An 8,881-nucleotide genomic window follows, 5' to 3' on the forward strand; every position below is an offset into this window, starting at 1 on the left:
AAAACTGAGACTGTATTATGCAACTGTAAAATCTGTGGCACAACGTGTGCAACAACAGATGCGCTAGAATACAAAAAGGCATTTCCCAATGAAGGACTTAAGGTTGTCAGAAGTCACCGAAGAACATCGATCTGCTTTGCTGCATTCAAATTACTGATTCACACACACACACACACACACACTAATGGCCGGTGAACTGTTCTGGTTACTTGCCGAACTCACAAAAACAATAACTGCATAATGTAGAATCTCAACTAGCGTCCTCTCTCCTTCCCTCCGTTTCCCAGGTTGCAAATTAAATATCCAAACCCGAGGGTTTTGGGGGACAGTGTAAGGCATGACAATATCGAAAAAAATCCGAACCAATTTCTTGCCCCTCACCAAATTTTCTCAGTCCACCTCACTGGTCTTTCTTGCTCTCTTTGGGCTGATCTGGTTGGATGGTCTCGGGCTGAAGCTCACTGCTGCCCTCTGCCGGCTGAGAGAGATTTTGCTCTTCTTCTTTGTCACCGCGACCTTTGTTCAACTTCTTGGACTTCTGGAAGAGCTCGTTGAGGTTGAATTCTCGGATGATATTTTCCTGGGAGGAGAACATGAATTTTTTTGAATGCTGCACGCCACACCCACTCAGTGCATAGGTTGTGTGTGCAACATACCAATTAACACCCACCTCGTTGAACGTCCAGGACACGGCTCTGCCCTTGCTGTCCACCATCGGGCGTCGCATGATTTCCCGTCCTCCTTGGAAAAGCACCAGAGAGGGCAGCTGCTTAGCCAGAGGGGAAGTGCTAACCCTGTATCTGTACAGACAGAACGTGGGAAAGTCAGAAGGTCGTTGTAAACGGAGTCCCATCAAAAATCTGGTGTTCATGGAGAAAATGTGGTGGGTTTGTATGGATGCCGGGAGAAATGGCTGACCTCTGCGAGACCTCTTCGTAGCGTCCTACATCCACCTTCCCAAATCGGAGACTCGCACAATTGTACCTGTAAACACATGGGGTCAGTATACAAGACAAAAGGAAATGTACAATACTTACATTATAGAAGACTTGTGTATTACATTGGGGGCTTTTAAAAACACAATGCATCATATAGTCTTATGACTGGAGCGCATTTTAGTTTGTGGCAATTTATGTCCTGACTTTGACAGATAGATGGTCTATTAACAGGTGGCCAGTTCAGAACCTACTTCCATATATTCCTTAAAGTCTTGCACCAAACAGGAAACAGAGGGCAGTCTGACAGGACATGTAATCGGAACAGGCTGGGCTGGCTGCTAGCCCATGTAGACCGGCAGTTCTGACCGTCCACCTGGCTGGTGTTTGTTCCCTTGGACAGTGATTTTTTTTTTTGGTTTGGATATATGTGTTTGTTTGAATGTGTGTTCTTGTAGTTCTTAAATGTGTTTTTGTCTCTATGTTGCACTGCTGTAGACTGGGGGAAACGGCATTTCGTTTCACTTCATGTGCGCAAGTACATGAGGTGAAATGACAAAAAGTGTTCCTGGTTCCTCCTGGTTCCAGTTTAGTGGTTCACAGCATGACTTTACTCTCATATATATAAGTGATGTGTTCAGTAGCAAATCTACCCCATCACCAGTCATGATCAGACACTTTATTTAATAACACTATTATCCTGGGCTCACTTAATACTAAAGCAATTTGATCTCCACAGTTTTTCTCTTACACATCTAGAGGAGAACCGTGAGAAAAAAATTCATTGAATATTTGAAACGATAAAAACAAGCACTCATACTCAACACTGCATAGTTTTGGAGAATTACTTCAGCTGTCCAATAATGCATTAAGGCCTAATCTTAAATGTGTTTGGCAGGGACTCGGACACTGGAAGCCCACATTATCAATCAAAATCCTAACTAACTCTTTGCTTTCAGCACTGACGAACCAGATGTTACTTCTATTTACTGATGCCGAGAGTAAAAGACAAAAGAGGGAGGGAGAGAATGTCGTACTTGAGTGAAAGATCGGCGAAGACGGGAGCGAAGGACTGACACTCGGAGGACCAGTTGGCGTAAAATTCAACAATCCAGGTGATGCGACTGTCCCTCTGCAGCTCCTCCTGATAGAAGGTTATCAAATCATGTTAGAACGCCGCAGATTTCTATAGTGCGGATCAACCGGTTACTAAATAAAACACTGTGAAAGTGCAATCTTTATGCAACATTTCCATCGTGAGCAAGTGACAATTTACTTTTGTAATTTCACATAGTTGAATTGTAACAAAGTGAATACAGCTGGTTATGTTGTGCTCCTTGTCTCATTTGAAAAGGCTTAATGAATTTGCTTCTCTTAATATGCACTAATTCATCAAGCTAGTCCTGGACAGTTGTACAGGGTTTCTTGCCTTTGGATGAGACATTGTTTTGTGGGGTCTGAGTCGTAATACTCACGTCTATGGTCTTGTCACTGAAGTACTTGATGTACTCTGGGCCCATGTACAGAGGGGGTTTACAGGTCATGACAAAAGCTGTGGAGAACGCAGAGATGCACAAGCATTTTTAAGAGACAATGACTCAAATGTGACTTTCTTCCTCACACATCATTTATAGCATCGCCATGTGAAATACTATGGCCTTCATATGCCTCCCTTGGTTGAAACGAGCCTGTAATCCTGCTACGTTCTCTTTCGTCTGTGACTTCTTTTTTCCATTTGCAAATTGACCACAAAACTTGTCAGGCTAAGAAAATGCAGGAATACATGCGTAACTTGGAGATGTTGTCGATTCTAAGAGTTGATTACTTTGTATAAATCCGCACACAGAAACTTGAATTCCAAGCGATGTTGACGTTGAAGTTATAAAAAGGTACAAAAAGCGCATTTCCCAGTAGTCAAACTTTTTATGACTCTATGACAATATACTTACAATTTGCGGTAACAACTGAATTCTGGTTTGGAGAGTTAAACTGAGCATGTGCAAAAAAAAAGAAGATGGGTGTTATAATCCAAAGCAAGGGACACATTCTGATTCTTACAGCCTGAAGGGGAATTAAATAATAATAATAATAATAATAATGGATTACATTTATAATGGATTGCATTATGCCGCCTGTGAGCACCAATCCTTCCATGAGTCCCCCCCTTTGTTGGATAGATATTTTGCATGAAATGCGTTTTCAGTTACCCAATTTCTCCTCGGGGATGAAGAAAGTATTCTGATTCAAAGGGAAATGAAATTTCTCTGCCTGAAATCCTCGTTATGCCTCAACAAACAACTGGATTGAAACGATTCAGGTGAAATATTAATGACCAGGGTGATGGCTACGAGACGATAACGGTGATGACGTCAGTGAAGTCAGCATGGCTACTGACCGACGCACAGGGTGAGGTAGAGGATTCCAAGCCGGATGTCCAGGCGAAAGAAGAGGATGACATTGGCCACTTTACTGAAAAGGAAAAGGTTGCCTATATGCTGCTCCAAGGTGACTAAGGAAGGGGGCAGTGAAAAAGAAAGGGGGGGTGGCAGAGGAAGAAAACAGGGAGAAGGTGGAGAAGGGAAGGAAAATAGAGTTAACACAAGGTCGTGGGGTTAAAACAACAACAACTGTGTTGCCGCAGTGTTTAGACAACAGAGCTAACCGTGTTGATAGTAAAGCACCTCCTGGACGACAAATGGTTGTGATGGTGTGACTATTTTAGCTGTAAACAAAAACAGTGACTCCGTCATTACATCGGCGGATTCAGACACGACCGTTGCCACCAGGTGTGTGTGTGTGCGTGTGTGCGTGCGTGTGCGCGCACACTTACTGGCTCTCCTATTCTTCATCATCACAATCGCGCTGAGAAACATGAGAATCTCTACCTCTCTCTGAGGCAAAAAGAAAGAAAAGACATATACAAAAACTTAGTAATATACGATTCAAGCAGCTGCACACACGCTCAGCCTCCCATATTTAGCACCGCCGCAGTGCAACTCTACCCCACCCCACCCCCATGCTCACCCAGTCAAAGTCGCACGAGTTGCCGTCCTCCCGCTGGCTCGCCAGGTGCTCACAGATCCCCGGAGCCTTGCGAACCACGAGGAAGGCGATGGTCATGAGGAAGGAGGCGACGTAATACGGCTTCAGCAGCCATTTGTAAATCTGAGGTAGGTGGTAAAGGAAGGCGAACAGCCCGGTGATCAGGGCCATCTTTCGCTGGCGGCGGTGTGTGAAAATAACTGACAGCCGCAGACCTGCGTATAAGAGCGCAACACGTGAAGGCCAATGCGCCTGCGCGAAAAAAGGAGGAGGGGGGAAGCGCCCGCCTTTGTATTTTGGGCTCGACGGGACGCCGTAGAATTGGCGGGGTTTTCCAAAACGTAAACAAACGGGCTAACGGTAGTGAAACATGGAGGAAAGGGACGAAGTGAACAAGAAATGCGCTACAGACAACGCCTGCACGACGGAAGAAGTGAACGACCAGCCTGACGAGGCTACAGGAGAAACCTCGTCTCAGTTGTCCAGCGCTAAAAGCGCGTCTAAGCAGCCCGGCGCGGCCGCTCAGGTGGGGAGCAGGCTGAAATTATTCAACAAAGTAATGGAGAAGAGCCTGGGGAAATTCATCGACGACGCCAGGTAACCCGCACAGTGTCGCCAGCAGACAGAAGTAAGCGCGTGCACGATGGCTGGCTTTGTCGGACCAGGAGTTTTGACCGAACATGCTTTTACCAGTTTTCACAGATTCACGAACGCGTTCCAGCCGTTATACAAGAAGGACCCTGGGCTGATGAAGAGCATCCATAAGCAGTTCATCATAGACCTGCAGAGAACTGTAAAGGTGCGCAGTGATGATTAAGAAAAAAAAAAGGAAAAGCAGACGAGGCTGAATTTGGGTTCTTATTTGAATTTTCCGTTCCACCTTGAAAGTGACGTCATGTCGCCTATAGGGGAACTCTGGTTAGTCGTTTTTCAAAAGACATCCATAATCTATAGCAGTGTAACATTATATGCGACTGAACCGCATGTCCACGTTCCCACCGTCTCTAACCCAGCGTAGTTCTGTGTACGCGCCATGTTTATATTTGTGCGGTGTGTGTGTGTGTGTGTGTGTGTGTGTGTGTGTGTGTGTGTGTGTGTGTGTGTGTGTGTCCAATTTGAAGGCGGACATCGACAGGGTGATCGAAGAGGGACAGTTGCAGGTTAAGTTGGATGATTTGGACAAACTGGAGAGAGCTGCTAACAGCACAGACCCAGCATGGTCTGTAAACAACATCCCTTCTCCCTGCACTACCTTGTGTTTTCTCAGCGAGACACTGATCCACCGGTTATACCCAGTGTCCCAGTAGTAGCATTGTCCCCAATATGCCTCCTTGGACATCCCAGTCTGTCTTCATCTTGGGTGCTAAATAAACTAAGCTAATTTTCAGTGCATTTGACAAGGTGGCTATAAAAGGTTATACATTTCTGTTAACTAAAAAAGCACAGAAAGAACAAGATGGGCTATTGGCTAGCCATGGACAAAATATGCTAGTGGAGTTTCTTTTGTGGGTAGGGTTGCCCATCTACATTATCCTAGAAATGGCATAGTGTATCCATCCAGCCATCCATCACTCACTAACATAAAATGTATATTGTGTTTGTTACAATATCTTAAATTTACTAGTGAATTATTAATCCTGTTAATTTCTCCTTTTCCCCCAAGGCGTCCTACTGGGGTCCCTGAAGAGGACCTGTGCAGTTTTGTGATGCCCTATTACCAAAAGCAGGAGGCCTACCTGCGACGGGAGCTGAAGAAGATCCAAAGGGAGAATGCTGCCCTAGCACAGGGGGTGCAGGCTGGCAGAGAGTGCATTGCTCAGACAGAACTACGCATTGCAACAGCTGCAGATGAGTGGAAGGTGAGAGAAAGACTTAGAAGACAGAGGGTGAAAAGGTTTTTGCTTCATTTTTTAAATTTACTTTATTTGCTATTATTTTCACTTCCAAAGTAGAGCCAGCACTGGATGCTCTTGCTTAAAATAATCTGAATCAAAGCACAAGTTACACTAGATATTTGTTATTACATAAAAGCTCCTTTATAGAATACAGAGGAACTCCCAGCATACGTTTGTTTGAGAATTGCATTTTGAATTTCACTATATTTGCACCAGTTGCATTTCAGAATTAAATGTTTTTTTTATTTCAACTTCTCAGTTGCTTATCTGAGTTGGTTCATCAGGGTGGCTTTGAATCTTAATATAAACGTATGTTAATGATTTAAATATGCAAATGTGAGATTTAATGTGTTGTGTTAGTGGAATAGAAATGCAAATATAGGCCAGAGTGACTGTTTCTATTCTCATTTTTCCTTACTTTTAGGAATCCGTCAGAGAATACCAAAAGCTGGCCCCGTCTCTCTGCCCAGTTGATACGTTTGACGTATGACAATGCAATCGACACACCTGACCCTTATGACATGCAGATGTTTGAAGTAACTTAACTGTACATTGGGAATTTGTCTATGTTAATAAAACTTGAAATATTACCACATACAATTGATTTACAGTTTTGCCACGTTTTCTGAATCGTTGACTCTCTCAAAAATACAACTCTCTAGCAGAAGCAAACACTGCATTCCAACAGGGGGGGTTTTTTTGCATCAAAATGCGCATGCCATCATATGAATAGCTTTTTCAGCTAACAACACACTGATTTGCTCAACACAAAACACTACTATGAATCTCTTTTTTTAACTACATTATTAATCCCCGTGGGGCAATTCTTCCGCTGCATTTAACCCATCCTATCTGTGTAGCTAAGAGCAGTGGGCAGCCGCTGTGCAGCGCCCAGGGACCAACTCCAGTTCGTCTCACCATGCCTCGGGTAAGGGGCACAGGAGTATTAATGCCAACAGGCATGTCTTTTTTTTATGGTGGGGAAAACCGAAGCACCCAGAGAAAACCCACTGCAGACACAGGGAGAACATGCAAATTCCACTCAGGACTACCTGGGATAACCCCCAAGATTGGACATCCCTGGGGTTTGAACCCAGGACCTTCTTACTGTGAGGCGACAGCGCCAAACACTGGGCCACCGTACTGCCCTACTATGACTATCAGTAGGTTTATGCCTTTTGCATTTTCAGTGTTACACTATAGCCAGCGGCGCAGTGGTTAGCGCGGTCGCCTAACAGCAAGGTGGTCCTGGGTTTGAGCTTTCCTCCAGGGGCTTCAGTTTCCTCCCACAGTCCATGTAAAGACATCCTAGTTAGGTGAATCGGCCATACTAAATTGTCCCTAGGTGTGAATGTGTGTGTGTGTGTGTGTTGGTCCTGTGATGGCCTGGCAGCCTGTCCAGGGTGTCTCCCCGCCTGCCACCCAATGACTGCTGTAATAGGCTCCAGCATCCCCGCGACCCTGAGAGCAGGATAAACGGTTCAGATAATGGATAGACACTATAGCCGCCAGTTTTAAAAGTACAGTAATGTATATCCACTCATATAAACACATGCTACACACTTTACCAACCCCCCCCCAAAAAAAAGGCAGTGTTTTGGAAAACTTCTATGTAATACTTAACATGGAGAAAACCCATTCAGTAAGATCAACGGTTTTCTGTAAAGAAAATAAGTGGCTCATTTTTTCAAAACCAAACAAATACAAAAACAAATGCAAAATGCCTACATCACAAGCGATGTTCTCCCTGGCCTAGCAGTGGTGAAAGAATCTTCTGGAGTGAAGAATCCAGCCGCTGAAAGCCCCCACATCAACTTCACCACATGCATCCTCCATTGCCTGGAGAAGAGGCATGCCTGCAAGGGGATGGCGGTCATACACACTTTCCATTGCCAAGCTGGGAAAAAAAAAACTTAAATTGGAAGTATAGAACAATAAAATATGGGTGGTCGATTAACCAGTTGCAGACCAGAGCAACCTGGTGGTAAGTCATGTCCCAGATGACAACATACCTGGGCTGCTCTGATTAACCCCTCTGCTCAGCTGAAATGAGGATGCTATGTAGAATGTCCAGGAATATGATGAGAAGGGCGGTATTGTTGGGGCCAAGGCTGGCATAGCGATGGAGGATGCCTTGCTGGCTAATGGCTGCACACATGGTGATATTCCCTCCATGCTGTCGAGGGACATACACAACAGTCAATAACGTTCCATCATCCCCGTCCCCTTCTTTTGGCTAAAGCTTCACCGATAAAAATATAAACTGGCTGAATTGCAGCGGCATCCAGCTCTAAGACTCTCTGAAACAGACAAGACAATATGAGAAATGGACCTGGAGCAGTCGATATGGTTAAGCACAATACACTGGATTACATTACTGTAATGCATCTATAAAGCGCTGATATGATAGTAAATTAATCGTGTAGTTCTTACTTGCACATATTCATAGTGCCGTTCTTTAACCCTCTTGAGTTTCGCTCAAATGGCACCCTGTAGACCCATCTCATCAGGATTAGTTTGCACTGTAATACACAGTTCAATGTAGATAAGCCCATCTGGTGAATGTTATTGAATATGGTGTTGCCTGCAGTTATGTGGTTCTGGGTTTCTCGTAGTCTAATGGTATTGTTTGCCACCAGCATGTTCACAATAGCAGCCTCCTGTGCTGGTGTGAATAGCTGGTGTTTTGCACCATGGCCTGGTTGTCTCAATTCTGTAGAAGATCCAAAAAAACAAAAAAAGATTGGTTGCAGTAAGCTAAAATAATTTTTCCAATATGAAGTGACATAACTAACACTGGCCAACAATCACTGAGTAACATAGGCCTAGTGATATGCCGGACTGCAGTATACTAGTCTTCTTTCGGCTGCTCCCGTTAGGGTTCGCCACAGCGGATCATCAGTTTCCATCTCTTCCTGTCCTGTCACACCAACCACCTGCATGTCCTCCCTCACCACATCCGTAAACCTCTTGTTTGGCCTTCCTCTTGCAGTACACATGCATAAAGAG

The 8,881-nt window shown here is 44.5% G+C and overlaps 2 protein-coding genes across 2 annotated transcripts; one reads left to right on the forward strand and one right to left on the reverse strand.

Annotated features, from left to right (window-relative positions):
- Window positions 1-2: 2 nt before the first annotated feature.
- Window positions 3-4,179, reverse strand: tmx2a (thioredoxin-related transmembrane protein 2a). The gene is made up of 8 exons (XM_056274862.1): window positions 3,960-4,179; window positions 3,766-3,826; window positions 3,331-3,444; window positions 2,411-2,487; window positions 1,973-2,079; window positions 919-984; window positions 671-800; window positions 3-580 (listed from the first exon to the last, which is right to left on the reverse strand). The coding sequence occupies exons 1-8, from the start codon at window positions 4,146-4,148 to the stop codon at window positions 401-403; spliced, it is 924 nt and encodes a 307-aa protein (XP_056130837.1). The 5' UTR covers window positions 4,149-4,179; the 3' UTR covers window positions 3-400.
- Window positions 4,180-4,307: 128 nt separating this feature from the next.
- Window positions 4,308-6,456, forward strand: si:dkey-6i22.5 (polyamine-modulated factor 1). The gene is made up of 5 exons (XM_056293811.1): window positions 4,308-4,574; window positions 4,671-4,776; window positions 5,099-5,196; window positions 5,641-5,836; window positions 6,297-6,456. Exons 1-5 carry the CDS (start codon window positions 4,348-4,350, stop codon window positions 6,360-6,362), a joined length of 693 nt encoding a protein of 230 aa, XP_056149786.1. The 5' UTR covers window positions 4,308-4,347; the 3' UTR covers window positions 6,363-6,456.
- Window positions 6,457-8,881: the final 2,425 nt, after the last annotated feature.

The sequence above is a fragment of the Lampris incognitus genome, chromosome 1, assembly GCF_029633865.1.
Source record: "Lampris incognitus isolate fLamInc1 chromosome 1, fLamInc1.hap2, whole genome shotgun sequence".
Lineage (NCBI taxonomy): Eukaryota > Metazoa > Chordata > Actinopteri > Lampriformes > Lampridae > Lampris > Lampris incognitus.

Excerpts from the sequence above, each read along its gene's own strand:
- tmx2a (XM_056274862.1), bottom strand. The coding sequence starts at position 4,148 with ATGGCCCTGATCACCGGGCTGTTCGCCTTCCTTTACCACCTACCTCAG. Across the intron at positions 3,445-3,765 it reads GATGAAGAATAGGAGAGCCA|TCACCTTGGAGCAGCATATA; the intron begins GTAAGTGTGCGC and ends CCCCTTCCTTAG. Across the intron at positions 2,080-2,410 it reads TCAGTGACAAGACCATAGAC|GAGGAGCTGCAGAGGGACAG; the intron begins GTGAGTATTACG and ends ACCTTCTATCAG.
- si:dkey-6i22.5 (XM_056293811.1), top strand. The coding sequence starts at position 4,348 with ATGGAGGAAAGGGACGAAGTGAACAAGAAATGCGCTACAGACAACGCC. Across the intron at positions 4,575-4,670 it reads AAATTCATCGACGACGCCAG|TTTTCACAGATTCACGAACG; the intron begins GTAACCCGCACA and ends TGCTTTTACCAG. Across the intron at positions 5,837-6,296 it reads CAGCTGCAGATGAGTGGAAG|GAATCCGTCAGAGAATACCA; the intron begins GTGAGAGAAAGA and ends CCTTACTTTTAG.